Below are 25,633 nucleotides of genomic sequence, written 5' to 3'. Positions count from 1 at the left end.
TATCCGCTTTTCTACATGCAACTTACAACTTGTAGCTAGGAATGTGTTTTTTTTTTTTTTCGGTTTACAGAACATTATACCGATTACCGAATTAGGTTTGGTTCGGATTCGGTCAAATTTAGATAAACATTATAGACCAGACCAAATTTCTTACAAGCAATAAAGAAAATGAAACGCACCGGCAGCGAGAGCAAGCAAAGGGTCTCCTTGGGAGTCTCTATCCAAAACAGAGACTCTGGTTCGATAACTATTGTTTACGCGATAGAAATCTGAGAGCGCTAAGGAAATAGAAGTTTTGAGAATCTTTCCTTGAATAGAACCCAAGTCCACCACCAATCCAACTCTAACCTCTTCGAAAACGATGTTCTTTGAATCAGCTACTTCTCCGGAAAAGAGGAGAGCAAGAATGGAAAGAGAAATCAGAATCTCCATTAACGTCTTGAGTATCTGTTGTTCCCGCCACGTTGTGCCTTGTGAAAATGGTACGTTTCTATAATTGTATATATATTTGTCATAATCATTTCAAGTCAATTTAACAGATTATTAGTTATGATTTAGTCAAAGTCAAAAACGTGCTCGTTCTTCGAAATTAACCTAGGCTTAGAGTCTCATCACAGAGAAACGAACTTTCAAACACGATTCAAGAGAAATGAAAACAGAAATTACAGTAGAAGAATAGAAGAAGTTACGACTAATAATTGGACTTTGCTAATGATTAGTCAAGTTGAGTGCTAATCACGCAAAGAATCTGACCATTGAGGAGGCTTCCAACGCCATAATTTACTCCAATGCTGAAAATCAGAGAAAAAAAGATCCTACGGACTTTTAAATCTCAAAAAAAAATTATTTCAAATTTCATAATATCAAAAACTGACATTACTAAGAGTTTTATTACTACATTAATTGTATAAATGTCATTTAATCATTCAAATAATAAAAATTAGCAAAAGGTTACAACTTATAACCCCCAAGTCTTTTTGACTTCTTCTTCTTCTTCTTCACTCTTTGCCTAGCTCTCACAACCACCTTCCTCTATCGTTTTCTAAAAAGTAAGATTTCTTCATTGTTATCATTGACTGACCCGAAACTCTAATTCTTCTGCATCACTTTTTTTTCGTTAAACATATTCTTTCTTTTCTTTTTTGATAACCAATATTACAAATATTGGCAAAGCTTGGGATAAACATATTCTTATGATAGGTTATCAATTAGTTTTCTTCTATATATATAGATTTTATGTAGTTGTGTGTCGATCACCTTAACCCTCTTATAAGAACGGTGTAGTAATATGTAAGTAACAATATTTTCACAAACGAATAAAAAGTTCATTGATCCTATTATTGATTGAGTAAAGGAATTATAAAACAACTAAAATTGAATTGTATAAAGGAAAAAAGGAAATTTACGTCCATGACAAATGGTGGCGGTAACAACGGTGGTGGCAGAAACACCGGAGTAGGAAACCGGACGGAGGAGTTACAACCCCATCCGGTGAAAGAACAACTCCCCGAAATTCAATACTGCGTCAACAGTCCTCCTCCTTGGTGTATGTTTTTTCTTCTTGGTGTATGTTTTTTCTTCAATTCAATTTTAGTTGTTTTATAATTTATTTATGTTATATCTAATCTTTGTGTGTGTGTGTGTGTGTGTGTGTGTGTGTGTGTGTGTGTGTGTGTGTGTGTGTGTGTGTGTGTGCAAATGTATATTTTGGCGTTTGCAGTTGAAGCGGTAGTGTTGGGTTTCCAGCATTATTTGTTGAGTCTTGGCATCACAGTTCTCATTCCAAGTCTATTAGTTCCACTCATGGGAGGTGGTGATGTAAGTATATGGATATGTGTTTTTCAAATAACTTTTAGATTGTTAACAAATTTTGTAAATTATAAACATATCTTACATAATTATCAACATATCTCACCACAAAAATATATGATCTTCTAGATTTTGATTTTAAAATCATGATTTTTATTATTTTTTAATATTATTTCAGTTTTGTTTTGGAGTTTTTTTTTTTTGGTCGTTAGTTTTGTTTTGGAGTTAGTAGTTAATAATCTTATTTTAAATTTGGGTTATCATACTTTTTCGTCTAGACAAAAAAATTTGCTATTTTATTTAACATCTCATAATTACATATACTAGTAATAATATAACACATGATTTCTTAGATTGAATTTTTCTAATTATGATATAAGGTAATCACAATAAATTTAATGAGATTAGATAAATAACAATAATTTTTAAAAAAGATTTTAATTTCTATACATCAATTTTGATTTTCTTTTCTATATATTGTTTCAACATTTTCAGGCAGAAAAAGTTAAAGTAATACAAACATTACTATTTGTGTCTGGATTAACAACATTGTTCCAGTCTTTCTTTGGAACTCGATTGCCTGTGATAGCTGCTGCTTCTTATGCGTATATCATACCTATCACTTCTATCATTTATTCGGCCCGATTCACTTACTACATTGATCCTTTTGAAGTAAGTCTTAACATTAGTAATATCATTAATTTTACAAACTATATTGTACTAATAGTAAATTGTTTGATAACATAATTAATCAGAGGTTCGTGAGAACAATGAGAAGCATACAAGGAGCTCTGATTATAACCGGATGTTTCCAAGTTCTTGTCTGTTTTCTAGGCGTATGGAGAAATATTGTTAGGTAAATTACTTCATATTATTTTTCCAAAGGAGACATACCTTATTATGTATCTAACATTAAACATGAATGTATTTTTGCTTTGTGCTCATTAGATTGCTTAGCCCACTATCCATTGCTTCTTTGGCAACATTTACCGGATTGGGACTCTACCACATTGGGTTCCCTTTGGTATGTGTATATACACTAATATTGGCCATTAACAATGATAATGTTTTATTTACCATTGAATATTTATATAGATTTATAATATGATGTAAAAATCTTTTATTTTTTAGTTAGCAAGATGCATTGAAGTGGGACTTCCCGGGTTGATCCTACTTGTTTTTATCACTCAGGTAAAGATCTAACCGTCATTTCTTAGCTTTCTTTTGTTTCAAATCAATACACATGATTACAGAAAATAAAATATAAATCATCTAAAAACATTAATTTAGCCAACGCGAATCATTTTACATGTCACTTTTTAGTTTATAATTTACATCAAATATTTTTGTTAAGAGTATTTTTGTTTTGTGCTTGGCTTTGGCATTTACAATTAACAAATAATGTTTTTTTTTTCCTTTTCTGTTGGGTGCAGTATTTACCGCGTTTTCTGAAGATGAAGAAAGGCGCGATGATTTGGGATGGAAATAGATGTGACCGTTATGGGATGATGTTATGCATTCCAGTGGTATGGTTGTTCGCTCAGCTACTCACATCGACTGGTGTTTATGACCACAAGCCTCAAACTACTCAAATCAGTTGTCGTACAGATCGTACTGGTCTCATCACCAACACTCCTTGGTCAGTTCTTCTATTTGAGATGCTCATTTTTTTTGCGTGTAGAGATTTTACTATTTTAATATTAATATTTTTTATGTGAATAATAGGATATACATACCATATCCTTTTCAATGGGGAAGCCCAACTTTCGACATCACTGATTCTTTTGCAATGATGGCTGCGTCTTTAGTCACTCTCTTTGAGGTTAAACTTTATTCTTTTACATGAAATTGATATGAAAAATCATGGAAAATAATATTTAGCTTTCTATGATTAAATATGAAGAGTGATAAGTTTTATGTACTATTGTAGTCGACTGGTTTGTTCTATGCATCCGCAAGATATGGAAGCGCGACGCCAATTCCACCATCAATTGTTAGTCGTGGTACTGGCTGGCTGGTTAGTCTAACAACAATTTAACCGTCACTTAAAACATATTTTTGACCGTTTATTAACTATTTAAATATTTCATCATCTATATGAACATTTAAATAAATATTTTGTAGGGAGTTGGAGTATTACTCAATGGCATGCTTGGAGGCATCACAGGGATCACAACATCAACGTAACGAAACTCATCTCTAAATTACAAATTTTTAATTTTCCCAATATTTATCTTTAGTTTCTCTTATATAAATTCTAGTAATTAAAGGCTAATGATATAGTTTTGAGATGAATGTAACTTAATATTCAGAGAAAATGTTGGACTTTTGGCAATGACTAAGATTGGGAGTCGAAGAGTGATACAAATATCAGCTGCATTCATGCTTTTTTTCTCCATTTTTGGTATTTTTTTGTTATAACCTATATCTTCCTATTTATAATGTATAAATGGTTTTGTTGAATATCTTTTACTGGTTTAGTAACTTATTTATTTTGATCAAAATGCAGGAAAATTTGGAGCTTTTTTCGCGTCCATACCATTACCAATCATGGCATCTCTTTATTGCATCGTCTTGTGTTTTGTGTGTAAGTCTCTTCATCACATCGCACTTGTAATTTCTATAAGTGTAAGATTACATTTTCTATGAATATATGTTTTATATTTTTTTACTAAAAATCAAATCAAATTCAATATATTACAGCTTCAGCGGGACTTAGCTTTCTACAATTCTGCAACCTCAATAGTTTCAACACCAAATTCATTTTGGGATTTTCTTTTTTCATGGCTATTTCGATCCCGCAATATTTCAGAGAATACTATAATGGAGGTTGGCGGTCTGATCATCGCGCAAATTGGGTAAGTACATCTTCTTATATACTTTGAGACACATTGTTTAAATCACAAAGAGTTTTTTGCAACTTATCCAATTGAGAATTTTTTTCATGTGAATACACAAACCAGTTGGAAGATGTGATAAGAGTGATATTCATGTCGCATACAACAGTTGCGGCAATAATTGCAATAGTGCTTGATTGCACATTGTGTCGTGAAAGCGATGAAGCCAAGAAAGATTGCGGACTCAAATGGTGGGATAAGTTTCGACTATATAATCTTGACGTGCGAAATGATGAGTTTTACGGTCTACCTTTCGGCCTCAACAAATTCTTTCCTTCTCATTGAAACTTGCAAAAAAATATCTTCTATTCTTTTGTCTTTCTAATATTTTAGTTATTTTTCCTTTATGCTACCTAGAAGTTAAGAGTGCTATTGTATTTTTATACATTTGATTTATCTGGTTGCATATTTATCTCTAACTTTTTATGAGCTTTTTAATAGTTTGTTCGACTAATTATTAATAAAAAATATTTTAAAAGTTGTTTATAACTCTAACTAGAAATTTGAGTATTGCATGTAGCTTATATTGTATGTATCATTTAAACCGTAATTTTGGAGTTTTTCAAAATTTTATATATATACTTAGATTAACAAACTGCTTACAAAATACATGGGATTATTAATAAAAAAAATCTGAACATATTATATCAAAGGTCCGATTCGATCCTAATAAAAAATCTGATCCAATCTTATTATTATTATTATATTTCATTTCAAAATAAAATTCAGTTAGTCCACCCAAAAACTATTTTTATCTGTGCATACAATAATTTTTTTAGTCGACAACTAAGGTAAATGGTAAAAAAATTATTCAAAAAACAAAAATACAAAAGTAAATGGTAATATGTAGTTCTACTTCTACAGTAGAGAGATCCGAAGTATTTGTATAACCCGACTCGACCCGATTTGACCCGACCCGACCCGACCCGAAACAAAACGGTCAAAATCAGCGGAAACACGTTGAATCCTTCTTCTTCTTCTTCTTCTTCTTCTCGGGCTCAGTGACGACGACGATTCGATTGAAGCTCTTTCTCTCGAAGTATTTTGGATTGTCTTCCACGTTTTGATCGATCCTTTTCCTCTGTCTCTTTTGTAGATGTAAGTCGTCTCCATTTTCATCATCCGAATTTCAGTCTCTGGTTTTTTTCGTATCATCTCAATTTCGTCGCAATCAATCTTGATCGTGTTTCAGATTCAGTGAATCGACTGCGAATTTTTCAATTTAGGTTAGAAATTGTATGTAGGACTTTTCTGGCTTGACTCTTGAGAGCTTAGTGATGTTATTAGTCATGGTTTTTTTTTTGGCTTTTGTGAATGATCGATCACGTTTTCGTGCGGTTTTCATCGGTTTAGGATTATATATCTTGCTAATCGCTGATTAGAGGATCAATCTAATGACGTATTTTTTATACAATCATTGTGCAGATTGGTATAGAATTCGGCTTTACTGGTATGTAGCTGGTACATACTGAATATAGCTACACATTTACTACAATATGGCTTCAAGAGCGCTTCTTCGAAGGAGAAGTTACAACGTCGTCAAATCTCTAAGTGAGCATTTGCCTACAATTCAATGTCTTTCAAGTATTGAGCGGCAAGGACAGCGGGGATATGAGAACATTACTTCAGGATATGTATCTGGAAAACGTGATTTTAAAGATGTCAAGAATAAAGAGTCGACCGGGTTATTGGAGGGGTTCTATACAAGTAGATTACTTCAGTCTCCAAATTTTAGTAATGGAGTTGGAAGATTAGAATTCCCTTATCCTTTGGGATATAGATTGGTTCGACAATCTATGTACTCCTCTTTGGCAACGGCTAACAAGCCTGACCATGATAAAAAGGGAGAAAAGCTTACTTTGCAAACCAAAGAAGCTTCTCCTGAGGAGTGTGATGAAGCTGTTGAGGGATTGAGTTTGGCTAAGGCTAAAGCTAAAGCCATGAAATTGGAAGAATCCCAGAAATCTGATATATCCATTATGCAACGTGTGCGGTCGTTTCTTCTGGGAATAGGTCCTGCTTTGAGAGCTATTGCATCGATGAGCAGGTTAGGCTGCAGTTTTTTTTTGTTATAGCTTTGATTTCATGCCATATATTGTATGTAACATATGATCTGTTTCTGCAGGGAAGATTGGGCTAAGAAGCTTCGTCACTGGAAAGATGAATTTAAATCTACTCTCCAACACTACTGGCTGGGGACAAAGTTGCTCTGGGCTGATGTCAGGATCAGTGTAAGGCTGCTTGTTAAACTTGCTAATGGAAAAGGTCTCTCTAGGAGGGAACGACAACAACTCACTCGAACAACTGCCGACATTTTTAGATTAGTCCCGGTTGCAGTTTTCATTATTGTTCCATTCATGGAGTTCTTGCTACCGGTATTTCTTAAGCTGTTCCCAAACATGTTGCCGTCAACTTTCCAGGACAAGATGAAAGAAGAGGTAATGTTAAACCCTATTTTATTGCTTCTCTATTCCTTATTCTTTACTGGTATTGCAGGTTCATTTGTTTAAAAAAGTAGTTGTGAGATGTTTCTAGTTATTCTTTTTTGCTGACTGGGGTAATGGAACTTTTTGCATGACTATTTGAGACCAAGCACGAGAGACATTATGAGCTATCTTTCCACATTTTCATCTTTATTTTGCCTCTTCCATTCTCAAAATAATGTCCAATAATACAATGCCTCTTTAAATTCTTATGAAATGAGAACTACCATTGATATTACCGTCTTTTTATGTACTACTAGACTTGAGGTTCAGGAACATAGACCAAATATTACAACAATATAGTGTTGCCAGTTACTTCTTCGGAGACTAACCTAGGACAGTCAAGAATCATTTCTACCTATGTAATGAATTTATATTCATCATGTGATTACAAAGTTTACCTTTGTTCTCAGCTTCTGGCAAAATGGTGCTGAAAATATTCAATTTTTTTTTTTTTTCTTCTTTGATGTGGTAGTAGAAGATCTTTAATGAATTTTAATGTAGGGTTGACATCAGTGTTCTGAAAGTCGAAGCCCCACGTTTGATGTTAGACTTTGACCTATTTTTGCTGTGAGAAATGAAAATGTTTAAATCAGGGCTGACATCGGGATACTAGTTATAGCAAGAGCAAATAAGCCACAGTTTATCAGTCTTCCAAGTGATACTCTTTCGTTTTATCAATCCAAGTGACACTTATTAATTCTAAAGACACAAATCATACCGATTTTATACTAATTTGAGTTACATTGATCTGGGAAGTATGAATTGGTTTGATCTTTTATTCTCTCGCTCACTCTTGTCTGTTTCTCAAGTATGAAGCTATAATTCACGTTTCTTTTGCAGGAGGCTCTAAAAAGAAGGTTGAATGCAAGAATGGAGTATGCTAAGTTTCTCCAAGATACTGTTAAAGAAATGGCAAAGGAAGTCCAAACCTCTCGCAGTGGGGAGATAAAAAAGACTGCAGAAGATCTAGATGGATTTATGAACAAGGTTCGCTTTCCGTGTTATTTTACTCAATTGACGTCCTTCTATAATGTTCAAGATGGACTGATAATGTCGTTATCAAATTTATAGGTCAGAAGAGGAGTTGGTGTTTCAAATGATGAAATTTTGGGCTTTGCAAAGCTCTTCAATGATGAGCTTACGTTGGATAACATTAACAGGTTACACATTAGTCAAAACTGTATATATTGGTAACGTGAAAATGTTTCTATCTTGGCTTGTTTTGTTTACCTTAGCTTCCTAATTGCAGGTCTCGATTGGTAAATATGTGCAAATACATGGGTATTAGCCCATTTGGAACTGATGCATATTTGCGTTATATGCTTCGGAAAAGATTACAGGAGTAAGTTCAACATTGCTCATATTGCGATTTTTCTTGTCTCGAATGAGTCCTACTACTGTTTTCTCTTTATTTGGTGGCATCTCTACAAGACACGCATTTCAGTTTATACATACATCTAAATTATCTTCTTCCTTCTTACATAATCATATTCCTTGGACTTCGTAGGATTAAAAAGGATGATAAGTTGATCAAGGCTGAAGGTGTGGAGTCTCTCTCAGAAGCTGAACTTCGCCAAGCTTGCAGAGAGAGGGGAATGCTTCAATTGGGTTCAGTTGAAGAAATGAGAGAGCAGGTTATTGCTTGTTTATAAATATCATCCAGCATTCCATTAGTGGAGTTGGTATCAATCAAATTGTACTCTTTGTGAATAAGAAGAATGATCTTGTGATTGGTGTATGTGTTGTTCTAGAAGTTTAACTAGAGATATAGGTGATTTCTGATCTTTATATCTCTCATTACAGCTAATTGACTGGCTGGATTTATCTCTTAACCATTCGGTACCATCATCCCTCTTAATTCTTTCTAGGTAAGCTTCTCTTGCAACTCAGTCAATATATATACTATACACGAAGAATTAAGAATGACATTGCCACAATTTTCTTCCTGTGAACGCATTGACAGGTCATTTTCAATGGCTGGGAAACTCAAGCCAGAAGAGGCTGTTCAAGCTACTCTCTCCTCTCTGCCAGATGAGGTTGTGGACACTGTTGGGGTTACAGCTCTTTCATCAGAAGATTCTGTATCAGAAAGAAAGAGGAAGTTAGAATACCTTGAAATGCAAGAAGAATTAATCAAGGTTTGTCTCTTTGTTTTCCTACCATTCTGTATCTGAAAGGAAGAAGATTGTGGAACTATGTTTCTCATTTCCGCGTATCATGGAGCTTGAAATTCCCTTGTATGCATGAATTTACTGAGATTGTATCAGGAAACTATTTTCTTACTTCTGATTCATTGAATGTAGGAGGAGGAGGAAGAAGAAGAGGAGGAAATGGCAAAGATGAAAGAGTCTGCTTCAAGCCAAAAAGATGTAGCTTTGGATGAGATGATGGCATCGACAGCTAAAGATGCTAATGAGCAAGCGAAAGCGAAAACTCTTGAGAAACATGAGCAGCTTTGTGAGCTCAGCCGTGCATTGGCTGTTTTGGCTTCCGCATCTGTATGGAGACTTAACCACTCTCTCATTTATTTTACCTATAAGAGTTTTAAGAGTGTGCAATCTGGTTAATTCTTCTCGTTTCTTTTGACTTTGACTTCAGTCTGTTAGTATGGAGCGTGAAGAGTTCCTGAAACTAGTTAAAAAAGAGGTAAATCCACTTTAGTTTTAACTCCATTATCCTTTAGTTTCTATCTTGCTTTCTTGGATTTTTCTGAGTAAACTTGTCTTCTTTATGTGCAGGTAGATCTATACAACAGCATGGTAGAGAAAGGTGGCACAGATGATGAGGAAGAGGCTAGGAAAGCTTATTTAGCTGCTCGAGAAGATAGTGACCGAAGTGCTCAGAAAGCTATTGCTGATAAAACTTCTTCTGCACTGTTAGATAGGGTAACAACAATTTTATATAGTTTTCTTCAGTCACAAACTCTCTAGTCTTTTTAATCTTTAACTCCGTTATTTATCTTCTATCGTTAGGTGGAGACAATGCTCCAGAAACTTGAAAAGGAAATTGATGATGTCGATAACAAGATTGGCAACCGCTGGCGACTCCTGGACAGGTCTGTGTAACCATCCATTATATTCTTTCTCGCCTTGTAATGATTTGAAAATCAATCAATTCCATTTTGTTTGTACAGAGATTATGATGGAAAGGTAAGTCCAGATGAGGTTGCATCGGCTGCGATGTACTTGAAGGACACATTGGGCAAAGAGGGTATCCAAGAGCTTATCCAAAACCTTTCTAAAGATAAAGGTCACAACTCTATATTCTAAATCTTCCATTGACTTAACTTGATTTTTCAATTTTCTGACGGAAGTTTTCTTTGTTATTAGATGGCAAAATACTGGTGGAAGATTTAGTGAAGTTAGCGAGTGAGATTGAAGATGCTGAAGCTGACGAGACAGACGAGCCTACTACCAAGTCTTGAGATAGTCATGGTTCATGTTTCTGTTTTACTAGTAAAGAAAAGAGAAGAAAATTCAAATTCAGAGGAAATCTATCATAATAAGTTTCTCACTTTTTTTTTTTTTTTTCAACATTGCTGGTTTTATTCAAGAAGCTTTATCTCCTTTATTGATATTACCACGAAACAATGTGAAATTTATCACCAATCGAATAGATGTGGCTTAAGCGGCCAGATATGTAAGCCATGTATCTAGGAGGAATTAGAAAGAAGGGCTTTTGTTTTTTATGCATCATGTGTTGTGTTGTATTGTGCTTGCAATTACCGTCTAGGCACGCTTTGACGTTATTGTGATGTAATAATTGAAGTATCACACTTCTGCACAAAAGATACGGTAAAAAATTTGACGCAAAGATAACGGATCCATAATTTGCTGCCAAAATTTTAGTTTTTGGAATTTGACTCCAAATGTGATTAATTTGTAGTTGTATATAACTACATTGAATTTTAATCGAACATACCATAAATTTAACAAAATTATGAATTTGTAATCTCAAAATATGATTTTAAAGATTCACTAAGTCGTCTCATTTCCTTCTTCTTTCTATAAGTTAAAAAAAAAGTGTTTAATGTAATGGTTAAAAATATAGGAATTGGTTTTATTATATAAGGTTTCAGTATCCAAAATTTAGTTTAGTTTTGTTTGTTTTAAAACTTAACTAAAGATAAGTCAAAATAAAATTTGAAAAATAATATTCAAACTGATAATATTAAAACAAGTGTTAAAATCTAATCATTTAACTGAAATATATCGCGATGCCGTTACTTTAAAAAAAAAAATTAACAAATTTCTGATTTCCTTTTCTCAAGAAGATAACTTTTACTTCCTTTTTTTAATATATTAACAATTTTTTTATTTGAAATTTAAAAAAAAGATTTATTTTTTACTTATATATAAATTTTTGTTTCCCAATATGGTTTGACATTTTTTACAATTTTATGATATTAACAAAACTAGACTTGAATGTGACAAGATATGATGTTTTAATTGACACATATATTTCTTTTTCAATGCATAGATTTATTTGTTCGATATGGTTTGAAAGTTTTACATTTTTGTATTTTATTAACAAAATTAGACTTAATATTTATCAACATCTGATGTTTCAAATTATCTCATCTTTGAAATGTAAAAGGCTAGTAAACCTAAAATTGTATTTTTCGGTCCAAAAACAAACGTGACAAATTAAATACATATCTTTTCTTTATTTATATTATTACAATTTTACGCAATCACTTTTACTAATCCAAATCATTTGATCAGTCACAAAGAGAGAGAAATGTGTTCACTAGAGAAACGTGATCGTCTTTTCATACTAAAACTCACTGGCGACGGCGAACACCGTCTAAACCCAACCTTACTCGACTCTCTCCGCTCCACCATTAACAAAATCCGATCAGATCCATCATCTTCAAAATCAGTCCTAATCACAACATCTGATGGTAAATTCTTCTCCAACGGTTACGATCTCGCTTTAGCCGAGTCAAATCCTTCTCTCTCTGTTCTAATGGACGCAAAACTTAGATCTCTAATCGCCGATCTGATCTCTCTTCCTATGCCAACAATCGCCGCCGTCACTGGTCACGCCTCCGCCGCGGGGTGTATTTTAGCGATGAGTCATGATTATGTGTTGATGCGTCGTGATAGAGGTTTTTTGTATATGAGTGAATTGGATATTGAGTTAATAGTTCCGGCGTGGTTTATGGCTGTTATTAGGATGAAGATTGGTTCTCCGGCGGCGAGAAGGGATGTGATATTGACGGCGGCGAAAGTGACGGCGGATGTGGGTGTTAAGATGGGGATTGTTGATTCGGCGTATGATAGTGCGGTGGAGACGGTTGAAGCCGCCGTTAAGTTAGGTGAGGAGATTATTAAGCGTGGAGGTGATGGACATGTGTATGGTAAGATGAGAGAGACTCTTTTAAGAGAGGTTCTGAGCCATACGATTGGTGAAGATGAGAGTGGTTTGAGTGTGGTGCGTAACACTGGATCTAAACTCTAGAACATGTTTGTACTTTTAAGACTTTTGTACGAGATTGACTTTTGCCCTATGTTGCATGGAAACTCTCTTCGAAGTCCGTTTTCCGTTTCCAAAACGTTTCGGAAACGGAAACACGAAAAACTTTCGGAAACGGAAACACGAAAAACGTTACGGAAACGCGTTTCCTAAAAATCTATGTTTGGAAACACGATGGAAACTCACATTTCTAAAATAGAAACGCGGCAAATCTTTTTTTATTGACTTTGAAAACTTAATAAATAAAAGTTGAAAAGTTTCAGATTTATAATACATATAACTAATTTTGGAAGATTCTGAGTTTTAAGATCTTTGTATCGACAAACTAGATTTTTGGAGGTATCTTTATATGATCTACGATGAAACTAATGAAAATGAGAATGAAAATGTTGGTCTAAATTAAATATTTGAACTTGAACCTTTTAATCTTTTTTCTTTTAGAATTTTAGTTAACCTATTTAATATTTGATGTTTTGGACTTGAATTGTTTAATTAAAACCATTTTTTATAGTTTTATGTTAATGTATATATATATATATATATATTATATATGTGTATATGTTTCTAAAACGTTTCTAATCCCTAATTTTAGAAAATAATCGTTTCTCATTTTCGAAACGTTTCGCTTCCACATTTCCGTTTCTATGCAACATAGCTTTTGCCTTGTTATAATAAATTAATAATAGGCTTTAAAAGCACCATGTTTACGTTATTTTTAATGAAGTGAAATTTGCTAGCTAAGATGGGCCGGCCCATTTGCGTGTCCATGGGCTTTAACAGTATCGTATATATAAAAAACGTAAAAACCAACCTAGTCTTGTAAGATTTTTTGTTTTCTAGCTTAGGGTTTGGTTTCAGAGGCACGAACGAAGATCAAATCAAGAGGTTAGGATCTGGATTTTGATCATACGTTTTCTTTCGATTTGATATGATTGGTGAACGATTGTTTTTGTGTCTCAACGTAATTGTGTTTTGTTGGTTATAACTAAAATGTTGGAGTTTTGGATTTAGGGTCGATATAGCAAGTGTTGAGAGGGATGGATCGTAGAAGTAATGGAGATCATCTAGGATCTATTTTCTGCAGTCAATTGCATGAGATGGTGGATGATCCTTCAACGGATTCAATAGTTTCATGGAGCGAGAGTGGCAAGAGTTTCATAGTTTAGGATGATGAGAAGTTTTGCAGAACTGTTTTTCCGAGAGATGACCTTAAACGCTTGGGCTTTAGAAAAGTTGAAGAATCTAAGAAAAGGGAATGTGCATGCGATTATTTTGTGAGAGCTCAGCCTGAGCTAAACCGCCTCCCCCTATTTGTGGGTTATCGCCGGGAACACTCAGACAGCATGAGATCTGCAAGGGTTTGGTGGAGACGGATAGTGTTCCTTTAAGCAGCCTTTCTTGTTGTAGAGAAATGGCTGCGATTGTGAATCAACACCGTAGTGTCGTGAATAAAGCAAGGCCAAGACGAAGATCTTGCCTTGTCATCCCACATTTGTATGAGATGGTGGATGATCCTTCAACTGATTCAATTATCTCGTGGAGTGGGAGCGGCGAGAGTTTCATCGTTTGGAATGAACCTGAGTTCCTCAGAGATGTTCTTCTGAGACACTTAGGCTTACTATACAAAGAGATGACATCCTTCACCCGCTGGCTTGATGTCCTAGGCTATAGGAAAGTTGAAGAATCTGATGAGCAATGGGAATATGCAGGCGATTGTTTTGTAAATGAGCATTTGCATCGTTTAACTCATTCATTGTTGATCTAAAGAAAATGAGCATTGCGATCTTTGTAAGTACATAAAATGTTGCACAAGGATAAATTCGAATTAACTCCGAGAGAGATCTGGATACAATAGCTAGCTCAAAAGTAGGTAAGGCAACATAGACATCCTAACACACGTCAGTTCTACTACACTCAAACTACTAATGTTGTCATTACAGACAAGCAAAAGAAAAAGAAACAAAACTACTTACGTGGTCTTCATCGTCATAACTAAGTCCCCTCTACAAAAGCCCTCTCTTCAAGTGTAGTCTTGACTTTGTGGACGAAGCCATAGACTTCTTCCAAGTCGACCATCCTCAACTTGCCAAGATCATAGTCATGCATCCGCATCAAGCAGTCATTCAGTAAATCAATCAAGTGGACAACATCGTTGGTTTGCTAATGCACCAAAGACATCACAGTACCTTGCTCCAAAGAAGGCAGGAGCTATGCGATGGGAAATGAATGTGGCGGTTCGGGCAAAGGCAAGAGGAGGAGGCAATGAGTCAAAATGTATTCTCTTGTCAGGGTAAGGACATGTTGCAGACACTGTCGAATGTGATGCAGCTTTCCTAGGGAATCCAAAGGGTTTGGATTACCAAGCTTGCAAAACCCTGCCAAAAGTCCTGTAATCAAACTATCCAAAGTAGAGCTATTAGTAGTCCAAAGAAAAAGTTCCAAGTCAGCTGTTTTCTGAGCTTTGATCTGATCTAACACCAAAGCATCAAGTATTTTTACCACTACCGAGAGAAATCTATCGACCAAAAAACGAGCATTCTGTTCATAAGCCAACAGTTTGCTCAGCTCAACTCAACTCCATTGAGATGTTCCTTCATGAAATCGAAATCAGAATTGATTACAGTGAGTAATTGGAGCACGTGGGAGATCAATGGAACTGCAATCTGCACTTCAGGGAGTTCCACGGCCAAGAAAGGGGGTGGTGGTGGGTTTCGATCTCTTGGAAGACCCAGAAACGAAAGCAAATCCATAGTTTCGTCCACAGTATGTTGCACAACAACAAGAATGCGTTTCATGGCGGCGGAGGAGCTCTCTGGATCTCGCTAAGAATGAGATTAATTTCGCTCAATTTCCAAACGGCAAAACAAAAATGCCTAAAACAAGCGATTAAAGATGATAACCAATGAAACAAACCTGGAGAGAGCTGTTGACATGACTTCTCATAACATATAATTCAACATTCCTCATATACAAAAGACGGCGACCTCCGTCTCCTCCACAATCCATCTTCTTCATCGCCAACCCAAAAGAGATGAAGAGAATCGGGGATTAAGTACACAAAATTTGCACAAGAATAAATCAAATGAAGTCTGACCAAATAGATTTTGTGAGAGGGATATGGATACTATAATTCAAAAGTAGGTAATAAAACATAAAAATTCTAACACATGTCAGATTCTATAACTTCTACTACACTCTACTAATGTCATTACATAACCACAAAAACAAACAAACAAGCGATAATAATGTTTCTTTTTTTTCTTGGTAGGTTACTTGATGAAGTTCTTACCATGATAATAGTCTCAATAAATTTGTTAGCATTACTAGTTTCTTTTTACTCATTTATTTCAAAAATAATTTCATAGGCTTACTCATCTGCTATTATTTTATTCAAATCTGTTCTACTGCAAAGAATAATCTTTCATGCAAAGAATTGATTACCGTTGATGGCGGGGGGCGTTTATCAACAATTCCACGTATGATTCAACGACATATATTGCAACACATGGATTACATACATTTTTTTTAATAAATGTAAAATTAATTCAACCAAAATACATTGTTTATAATGAATGCATTTTTTTGTAGAGTTTTATGACACGCTTGAAGACTCATTATTAACAAAGAAGCCTATTCTAAGTTTTAATCAGTGACTATACATCAAGAAATAACACAATCATCGACTGTAAAAAAGTATAATACTCGAGAAGAAGCGTAGAATAACCAAAGACGGCTTAGACTAACCAAAGAAGCGCAGGTTTAATTATGCCACAATTTCAGCTCAAATCTCAAATTCCATGTCAAATATGAACATCCCATATACAAATACCTCAATTAAACATGAGATTTGGATTTCTAGAACATACCTTAGATTGGGTTAGACCAAGGAACAACACATCACCAACGATGTTCTTATCATCTTCGTGGGTTCATCAAAAAAATGTGGAAAGATTTTTTTTTTTTTTTTCAGGGAGTGACGACGTAGGTGAAAGAGATGAAGAATGGGAAAAGGTAATTATTAGGTTAATAGTATCTCTTTGTATTTTTATGTCGGCTGAATTAATATGTTTTTGGGCCGTTACGTGCGTCCGATGGGAAAGAAGCGAATGTTATGTCGGCTGAATTAATATGTTTTTGGTCTGTTACGTGCGTCCGATGGGAAAGAAGCGGATGTTATATCGGCTGAATTAATATGTTTTTGTCCCGAGACACAAGACCGATACCGGACACGTAAATAATGATTTATCCCGGTACAAGTGACCGTAGCAGTTGAAATGATATTATCTTTGTCCAGAATGTGGTTGTACCTTCAAATATCACTCAAAATACCTAGAAAAAAAATTAAATGAAGAGTATATACAAGAACATGAAAAAAATAAAAATAAAAAATAATTTGAAGAATGTGGAAGATCTTAATAATATTTAATAATCCTTATGAAGACAAAGAAACAAAAGTTTGTCTAAACATGACTGGCTAAACAATACATTCTCGAGTTTCCTGACAAGGTGGTCATACTCAGAAGAATCTTGTCCACATTTTCACGATCTTCCACCACACCAGATTTTTCACGCAAAGATGTCACGTCCCTGGCTATATAAACAAGCAACAAAATAGTGAATAAAGAAAGATATAACTATGCCGAAATATCACTAAAGATTATGATTCTAGAAAAAATCTTACCAGATATTTAGGAAGCATTAATGGAGTTGTGAGGGTCAAATTCATCATTCAACTGTTCTGAATCTCCCATGTCATACATGTCTCTAGGCTGAATATGAAATGCAATCTTCCAATCACTCTCTGAAGGATCTTGTACGTAATATACCATTCGTGCTTGAGACGCCAAAATATATATGGTTCATCCTCTTCATTATCTCCATAACAAGCGTGAAAAATTTACCATATGATGACCATATGCATCTTTTCTATATCCTCGTTCTGTACGAGTATCAACCCACTTACACTTGAATAATACAACTTTGAAAAATTCATAGTAGTTTAACTCCATAACTTCAATCAGATTCCCATAGTAAGCTACAGTTCCTGTTCTTGGGTTAGGATCACGAGAACTAGCATAGCTCGTAGTCTCAGCAGCCACATAAACACCACTATTTTGTGTTTTCAGGTCAGATTCTTTTTCTGGTTGTCCGAAATTTGAAACCATTGACATTGTAAGCTGTATACTTTATAACCTTTTCAGATGGACCTAGAGATAAGCATCGTAAATCATCAGTTAGATCATCTAACTCATTCAGCTCTACTTTCTGCTTGATCCATTTTGCAAAATTAAGATGCATTTCTCTGTCAATATCGATAACACGATTCCTCCTACTTTGATGAGATTGTTTATTCAACAACTCGTTTTTATATTTCCTAACAATAACCAAAACGTTTACATTAGAGAATTTCAATAAAACATAAATAAAATTAGTTGTTCTTGAATTAAAGAAACTTACTCTCGTAAGTGATCTAGTAGTTGACAGTTGACCAATACATGTCGATGTGCTTGTTGTCGCTCTACATGATTGAGAGTATAAACTTTACCCGCTCCAACAAAACTTCCAAGGTTTGGGAAAATAAGTAAAAGTTCTGAATTTGGTCTTATGCTAGTTTCAGATAGAGGTCGATCATCAACGCGGCCAATCCGAGTAAATCGTGTCTCTATATCATTAAGATACATTGAGCAAAATGTTACACACTCATCAGCTAAATATTCCTCACATATAGAACCTTCAGGCTTAGCGCGATTCTGAACATATGGTTTGAAGTGTCCTAGCATCCTATAAATATAATTGAATCAAGTAAGTATTAGTTTTGTATATATATATATATATAAACACTAAAAGGGAAAAATACTCACCTCTCAATCGGATACATCCAGCGAAATGGAACCGGTCCACCGAATTTTGCCTCTTCTGTGAGATGTACTATTAAATGTATCATCACTGTGAAAAATGATGGAGGAAAAACATCTCCATACAACATAAAGTCACTACAATATCGTCTTGTAATTTATCTAGCTCATCGACATCAAGCACCTTTGAAGATATATCTCTAAAAAAACGATAAAGCTCGACAATTGCTGATGTCACATCTGTTGGCAGCAGATTTCGAATCGCAACTGAAAATAAATCTCTCATTATCACATGACAATCGTGGCTTTTTAAGCCTGATAGCTTTCGACCATTGACATCAACAAGAGTTGATAAATTAGAGGCATAACCATCCGGGAGTTTTACATTCTGTAAGACACTTAAAAAAAATCTTTCGCATGATTGTTCAGAGAAAAACATGCATCTTGGTACTTCTCATTATCATCAGGCCACAAATCCGAACGTATACCTAGCTCACGAAGATCTTTTCTAGCACTCAGATTATCTTCGATTTTTTTTTGTCATCCGACAATGTGTAGATTAGATTGTCAAACACATTCTTCTCTATGTGCATGACATCAAGATTATGCCGCAACATTATAAATTCCCAATAAGGCAACTTAAAAAGAATACTTTCTTTCTTCCACTGTTGAGTACCACATCTTCGTGCATCACGTCGATTTCTTTTTTTCCAACTCCAACTAAACTATTTTTCTTACCAAGAGTAACATTAACTTATTCTACTTGATGAATAATTGTAGAGCCTGTCAATGTGAGTGGTGGAGATCTTGTTTCTACTTTTCCGTCAAAAATGTGCTATATTTTGACGAAAGCTATGATCTGGAGGAAGAAAACGGCGATGACCAATAAAACAGTTTTTTTTTCCATTTCGTAAACGTTGTCCGATGCCATCATAATTGTAGTTTGGACATGCTGATGTTGTGTAAATATTCCAACCAGATAAATTTCAAAGACCAGGAAAATCACTAACTGTCCACATGATAGCTGCTCGCATGTTAAATGTTTGTTTTGTGGAAGCATCTAGCGTTTCAATTCCATCAACCCATAACTCCGTCAACTCTTTGATAAGTGGCTGCAAGTAGACATCAATATCATTACCAGGCATGTGTTTTCCGGGGATAACCATAGAGAGGATCATTGATGTCTGCTTCATTGACATCCACGGTGGAAAGTTATATAGAAACAGTAACACTGGCCAGATGCTATAACTACTACTCATTGTACCAAATGGGTTAAAACCATCGGTTGCTAAGCCTAGTCTGACATTTCTTGGATCGGATGCAAATTCGGGAAATTTTTGATCAAATGTCTTCCAAGCCTCTCCATCTCTTGGATGTCGAAGTTTACCATCATTATTACTAGCAGTTGCATGCCATTTCATGTGGGAAGCAGTTTTTGATGACATGAATAAACGTTGCAGTCGTGGCTTTAGAGGAAAATAACGCAAAACCTTTGCAGGAGCTTGAGCTTTCTTTTTCCTATTCTCTGATCCAGAAACCATACTCTCTGCAGAAATGTTATCTTTCCAACGAGAGGCTTTACAAACTTTGCAAGTCTCCCTTTCTGAATCTTCTTCCCAGTATAACATGCAATCATTTGGACATGCGTGAATTGACTCATAAGTCATTCCTAATTTGCGAATAACCTTTTTCATGTCATTAAATGAATTTGGCAATTTGACATGTGTAAATGCTTCTTTCAGCAAATCAAGCACCATAGATATTCCCTTGTCACTAATCCCACACAAACATTTGATATGGTACAGATTCAATATGAAAGACAACTTCGTGAATTTACTACATCATGGATATAGCTCTTGGTTAAAATCAGTGAACAACTCATCAAAACCTTCTCCTTTTCCACAATTTCCACTTGAAGTAGATGGTCTATCAGTGTCCATAGGTTGCTCACACGATCCAGGCTCGTGTTCACCAAACATATTTGCAGTACTATCAGGAAAAATATCATCCAAGAGATTTATAGTTGAGTCTAAATCAGCTCGATCAATATTAGAAGGTACTCTTGCATTTTCTGTGACACATATATCCTCTCCGTGTAGTATCCAAGTTGTATAAGAGCTTAAAAAACCATAGCACATCAAGTCACCTTCAATATCTTCTCTTGACTTCAATTTTGTTACAGAACAACGATTACATGGACATTTCATCATTTGTGCATTTGATTTACCAAATGCAAAATCCAAGAAATTTTTTACCCCTAATATGTACTCTTGAGATAAACGTGGTTTGTCAATCCATGATTTATCCATTTTCAAAACCTAAAAAAAGATTTTCACAATTTGAAAGCTTTAAAAATTCACAAAATAGTATAAATTTTCAACAATAAAGTAATAAAGAGAACAATAGAGAATCACGTCACCTTACTTTTAGATCCGAGAGTGTTTGATTTGTCAAATCAATCTTCAAATGTAATTTGGCTCACCAAATCTAGAAAAACTATTTAAGCTTTTAGGTAAAGAGGAGAGAGGTCTATGGGAGAGTTAAGATTGATCAAAAGCTCATAAAAAAGAAGAAGGAGGAGGAACTGTGTAGACGACGTTCGGCTCTTCACAAGTGCTGTACGTTTGTTTTTAGGAATTAGGTTTCTTTTTTTTTTCTACAGCAAATATGTTTGTTTATTGTTTAGTGTCAAATGTATTAACTGATGCAAACTAAAAAAACAATATCATTTTATTAAATTGATGTTAAAGACGAACATTGTTACATCAGTTTTAATAAGTGAAGCTAATTTGCATAATTATTTTTATATTATTAATATAATTTTTATTAGCATCAGTTTTTATTGATGTAAATTTTGCAACGTTTTTATAAGTGATGTCAACAAAAAATAATAAATACATCAATTAGGTAATTGATGTAAATTTATACTTTAATATCAATTTTGTAAAAGTGATACAAACTTCTAAAAATTGTATCCGTTTTATAGAATTGATGTCAAACTAGTTAATTACAACATCAATTATTACAATTGATGCAAAACCATATCTATTTGTTTCACTTATCAATAATTGATTTAAAATAGCATCATTTAGTTTTTTGATATAATTTATATGATGCAAAATGACCTTTTTTTTGTAGTGACTCAGCTAAACGTTTCGTCGTGGTTTATGGCTATATGTTGGATGAAATTGGTTCATCTTTTGTGAGAAGGTATGTGATGTACTGATGTTTACACTGGATCAAGGTTTGGATATGAGATTTGTTGGCTCCGCTCACGGCACTATGGAGGACAGTGTGTAGGATAAACCAAACTAAGATAGATTTGCGTTATAAAAAAAAGGATAGATTTGTGTTCAAATGACTTAATTAACATAGAATCTAAAACTGAAAATAAGATAGTTCATTGAATATTATTATATACAATTAAGTAAAGGAAAAGGAAAGCTCTTTAAGTAAGAGAATCACTAAGCTATAATAGATTCTTATTTCTTAGATTGAGATATAAAATGATGAAGAAGAGAGTTTCTCCAAATGGCAAGTCTCGAAATTACACATTGATGTTCATTACATATTTTATATAGTAATCAATTTTGTTAGAGAACCCTAATTACATGGACTAGTCATGAGCTTGTTTCTTTCATAGTATTGGTCTTGTTGGTTTTACATTGTTTTAAGGATGTTCTAGTAGATTCTGCTGAAGCCACGGTTAGGTTAGGTGAAAAGCTGAGGGACACATGTACGGTATGATGAGAGAAACTCCTCTAAGATAGGTTCAGCTCCTTAAGATCGGTTTAGATGAGATCCCTTCGAGTAGGGTGCGAAACACTGGATCCGAATTGTAGAATATTGTTTTTTCTTTCTTTAAGCCTTATATTTGTATTAGGGATTATGATAAAATAAATTCAGGTTCCAAGTCAAATTTGCTACTTATGATGCGATGCCACATGTTTATACTTAGGATTCCATAGTTTAGACTTTGTACCACATTGACTTTTGCAATGTTTTACGTTTTTTACGTTATTAGTAATAGAATATATTTTGGTAAAAGAATTGTGAAGTTTGCTAAATATATATTTGAGTATCTACACAATCGAAAATAGGTTTTATGGAGTTGCATACTTCATCAATTAACCGTACACATTATTTCACACATTCGGATGAGAAACCAAATCAGAAAACCAGACACTTTATTTGTTTCACACCAACCCAAGATTCCAAAAAAAAAAACGAAAACTGTGTTTTATGGTCTTATGGAGAGTTGTAAGAAGCAGGAGCTGTTCTCGGAGGACGTTTGCAAGGTCCGTGATTCTTCTTCCATGATGCATGGGAAGCTCCACATGATCTAGATGCAGGAGTCCACACAATTGGCCTTCCGTTTGCTGCGACATCAAGTGCATAAATCGAATAGGTTAAAAAAATCATCAAGTGCAGTTTTTATTCTAATTTCTGCTTTCCGAATATAAATTTTTTTTGCTTTAATTAACATATTAGCTTATGCGATCGGATGATTGTGAGGTGATCAAATTATAAGAGTCTAAGGATATGTACTTACCAAGTTTGCGGCTTTTAGCCTCGACGATTCTAACTTGAGAGGAAAGAGTGAAAATCAGAATAAGAAGAGATAAGAGAAGAGCAACCATTTGTGATGATGTCTTCGAACCCATGTTTTTTTTTTCTCGTCACGGTTTGATTTGATCTGATTTCTATTGACCAACATATATAGACCAAGGCCAATTTAAATATATTTCTTTTTTATATATATAAAACAGCATATTTTAAGAACGTAACGCGGTTTCTACGTACGTTATCTATAAAATTCTTTAAATAATTATATGATTACAGGTTTGATTGCTCCACAAGATTGAAATGTTTTACTAATCTATTAGAAAAGCATCATACGACTTTCTTGCCATTATCTATTACTCGAATATAACAACAGTCTTGACCAAGCGACTGAAGTGTGAATACATATTTTCATATGGTTGACCTAACTTTAGTAATATTACCTTAATATTAGTCTCACTATCCACGATCATAGTATATGTCAGCATTACTAAAATTATTTTTTTCTTTTTCTTAGTGCACAACAACTAATTTCTTTTTACTTTAACTATCTCAGTTTTTTTCCTAAGTCTAACCCTCACACTAAATGCTTTTGATCTTCCATATAAACGAATTATCTAACCACGATATAACATATATAAATAAATACTACTATATTTATTCGGTCTCAACAAGTTTTTGGAACTAACTAGTTAATATATCAATAAATTAATCTTTATGAATTATAAAAATAGTATACCACATCTAACATTTGTTTGAAAAATTGCTAGGCGCTAGTCGGGCGTTCGGTATGGGCCTAGCGATTAATCGGAAAATCGGATTAAAATCGGGGATTAATCGGAAATTAGTTTTAGGGTTATTTTAATATTTTAAAAATATATTAATCTAATATTATTTTCAAAATTGTAGTAAACACATAAAAATATATTTAAAGGTAAATTTTTATGATTTTTTATTAAAAATTATGACTTGTACTAAAAATTTGAACATAAATTATTGTAAAACATCACAAACTTCCAACTCAAATGTTTAAATAACAAAAAAAAAAGTTGTTTTATACTTGCAATCAAAAAATAATCGGGATATCTAAGAATAGGCGGAAAATAATCGGATTAGGCGGAAAGTAATCGGGTGACTGATTTTTTAAAGGACTTAGTCATTACTCGAGGCGGAGAGGATGAGACTAGCGATTAAGCGTAGAGTAATCGGACTAGACGGAGATTTTTAGAACAGGACATCCAACACATATTATTAGAAACGACTTTAACTTACACATATATACGTTTAAGTATATATATATATATATATTTATACTTAAATCTAATACATTCCCTAGAAGTCAAATCCAATATCTGATGTAAAAACGCTAGAGGCTTAACCAACCACTGATCAAAAGGATTCAACAACTATTTCAATATTAGGATCAATAATATTATTTGTAGTTTTTAATCAAACACACAATAGTTTTTGTTTACATCATTTGAAAGGAGCACATGATTTTAGATGTGTAAACCAAATCTTAAAACCACATACACTTTATTATTGCATAGAACTTGAAAACTCTTACACAAAGACACAGACGCACATAGTTAAGGTGATTGGTCAGAAGCAGGAATATAACTTCCTGGAGGAAGCCTGCATGGTCGGGGTCTCCTCCACTTCCAAGTGAATACTGCTGGAGAAGTTCCACATGACCTTGAAGGTGGTGTGTACACGATAGGCGTTCCCGAAAACCCCCACGCTGACATATTAAAGTTCAAAACTAAACTAAGAGAGATTTTTTATTTACTTTGAAGGAAAAATCGATTTTGAACTCGTTCTTTTCACAACTTTACTTAGAAATTGTTGATGTAATGTAAGGATGAATTTATATCTTGCCATACACTCTTTCCATTTTCTCATTAAAAATGATATATACAAGAAAACATAAAAGATATAGGGCAAGACATAAAGTGTATTTGTTGTAAAGAAACTTACACAGTTTGCGGCCTGTACATTCCACGACTTCAAGCTGAGAGGAAAGAGTGAAGAGTATAAGAAGCAGTGGTAACACAAGTGCAGAAATATTTGGAGACTTCGAACCCATTTCTCTTTCGTTGCGTTTTTTTTCATCGCAAGTTTATGATATATATAGAAGGCCTAACCTCATATTTTTGGTTTCCCTATTTAGTTTTCTTGTTAACCAGCTTTATTTCAAAGTTTCATTTGTGAACGCGGTTTCTATATGACCCTACAAGCCTACAATATTCCTTCTTGTTGTTGATTTACAAATTTGAATTTTAAGTGATAAGTCTTTTTCCGTTGTTTTGGAACAATTCAAATACAATTCAAATATTGAATTTGCCTACACAGTTGTGGTCCAGCGGTAGTTGAGAATTGAGGAAATGTTGGAAGGAACTAACGCAGGTTCGATCCACGCTGGAAACAAAAAACACATTTGTGTGGGAAGTCTGGGCTTGGGCCAAAAGGCCCAAACAGTTTACCTGGTAGTCCAATAACAGGCGATCTGCCTACCCTCTGACATTAGTCGGAAAACATTCCAAAC

At 34.2% G+C, this 25,633-nt stretch overlaps 6 protein-coding genes across 6 annotated transcripts; 3 read left to right on the top strand and 3 right to left on the bottom strand.

Annotated features, from left to right (window-relative positions):
* Positions 1-1,396: 1,396 nt before the first annotated feature.
* On the top strand, positions 1,397-5,115 carry LOC9324486 (putative nucleobase-ascorbate transporter 10). Its single transcript, XM_002888377.2, has 14 exons — positions 1,397-1,546; positions 1,721-1,818; positions 2,305-2,481; positions 2,565-2,665; positions 2,758-2,833; positions 2,941-3,000; positions 3,243-3,448; positions 3,535-3,631; positions 3,740-3,826; positions 3,934-3,992; positions 4,122-4,213; positions 4,319-4,396; positions 4,513-4,667; positions 4,773-5,115. Exons 1-14 carry the CDS (start codon positions 1,411-1,413, stop codon positions 4,989-4,991), a joined length of 1,641 nt encoding a protein of 546 aa, XP_002888423.1. The 5' UTR covers positions 1,397-1,410; the 3' UTR covers positions 4,992-5,115.
* Positions 5,116-5,585: 470 nt separating this feature from the next.
* On the bottom strand, positions 5,586-6,103 carry LOC110230979. Its single transcript, XM_021035391.1, is given in 2 exon segments — positions 5,586-5,797; positions 5,799-6,103. Coding segments are annotated over 2 exon segments (156 nt in total). The 5' UTR covers positions 5,862-6,103; the 3' UTR covers positions 5,586-5,704.
* LOC9324485 (LETM1 and EF-hand domain-containing protein 1, mitochondrial) lies at positions 5,693-10,887 on the top strand. The gene is made up of 15 exons (XM_002888376.2): positions 5,693-5,804; positions 6,132-6,753; positions 6,832-7,144; positions 8,033-8,179; positions 8,264-8,352; positions 8,442-8,534; positions 8,700-8,826; positions 8,996-9,060; positions 9,156-9,330; positions 9,496-9,690; positions 9,791-9,838; positions 9,931-10,077; positions 10,165-10,247; positions 10,326-10,441; positions 10,522-10,887. The coding sequence occupies exons 2-15, from the start codon at positions 6,203-6,205 to the stop codon at positions 10,614-10,616; spliced, it is 2,244 nt and encodes a 747-aa protein (XP_002888422.1). The 5' UTR covers positions 5,693-5,804; positions 6,132-6,202; the 3' UTR covers positions 10,617-10,887.
* A 911-nt stretch (positions 10,888-11,798) lies between these two features.
* LOC9324484 (enoyl-CoA delta isomerase 1, peroxisomal) lies at positions 11,799-12,711 on the top strand. The gene has a single exon (XM_002888375.2). It carries the CDS (start codon positions 11,933-11,935, stop codon positions 12,653-12,655), a length of 723 nt encoding a protein of 240 aa, XP_002888421.1. The 5' UTR covers positions 11,799-11,932; the 3' UTR covers positions 12,656-12,711.
* Positions 12,712-22,575: 9,864 nt separating this feature from the next.
* On the bottom strand, positions 22,576-23,226 carry LOC9323012. Its single transcript, XM_002886901.2, has 2 exons — positions 23,078-23,226; positions 22,576-22,904 (listed from the first exon to the last, which is right to left on the bottom strand). The coding sequence occupies exons 1-2, from the start codon at positions 23,187-23,189 to the stop codon at positions 22,774-22,776; spliced, it is 243 nt and encodes an 80-aa protein (XP_002886947.1). The 5' UTR covers positions 23,190-23,226; the 3' UTR covers positions 22,576-22,773.
* Positions 23,227-24,446: 1,220 nt separating this feature from the next.
* On the bottom strand, positions 24,447-25,295 carry LOC9324482. Its single transcript, XM_002886900.2, has 2 exons — positions 25,066-25,295; positions 24,447-24,829 (listed from the first exon to the last, which is right to left on the bottom strand). The coding sequence occupies exons 1-2, from the start codon at positions 25,172-25,174 to the stop codon at positions 24,678-24,680; spliced, it is 261 nt and encodes an 86-aa protein (XP_002886946.1). The 5' UTR covers positions 25,175-25,295; the 3' UTR covers positions 24,447-24,677.
* Between the last annotated feature and the right edge of the window lie 338 nt (positions 25,296-25,633).

This window comes from Arabidopsis lyrata (genome assembly GCF_000004255.2).
Source record: "Arabidopsis lyrata subsp. lyrata unplaced genomic scaffold ARALYscaffold_2, whole genome shotgun sequence".
NCBI lineage: Eukaryota > Viridiplantae > Streptophyta > Magnoliopsida > Brassicales > Brassicaceae > Arabidopsis > Arabidopsis lyrata.
Note: the sequence above shows the minus strand (reverse complement) of the source record. Positions and strands in the feature narration are given on the sequence as shown.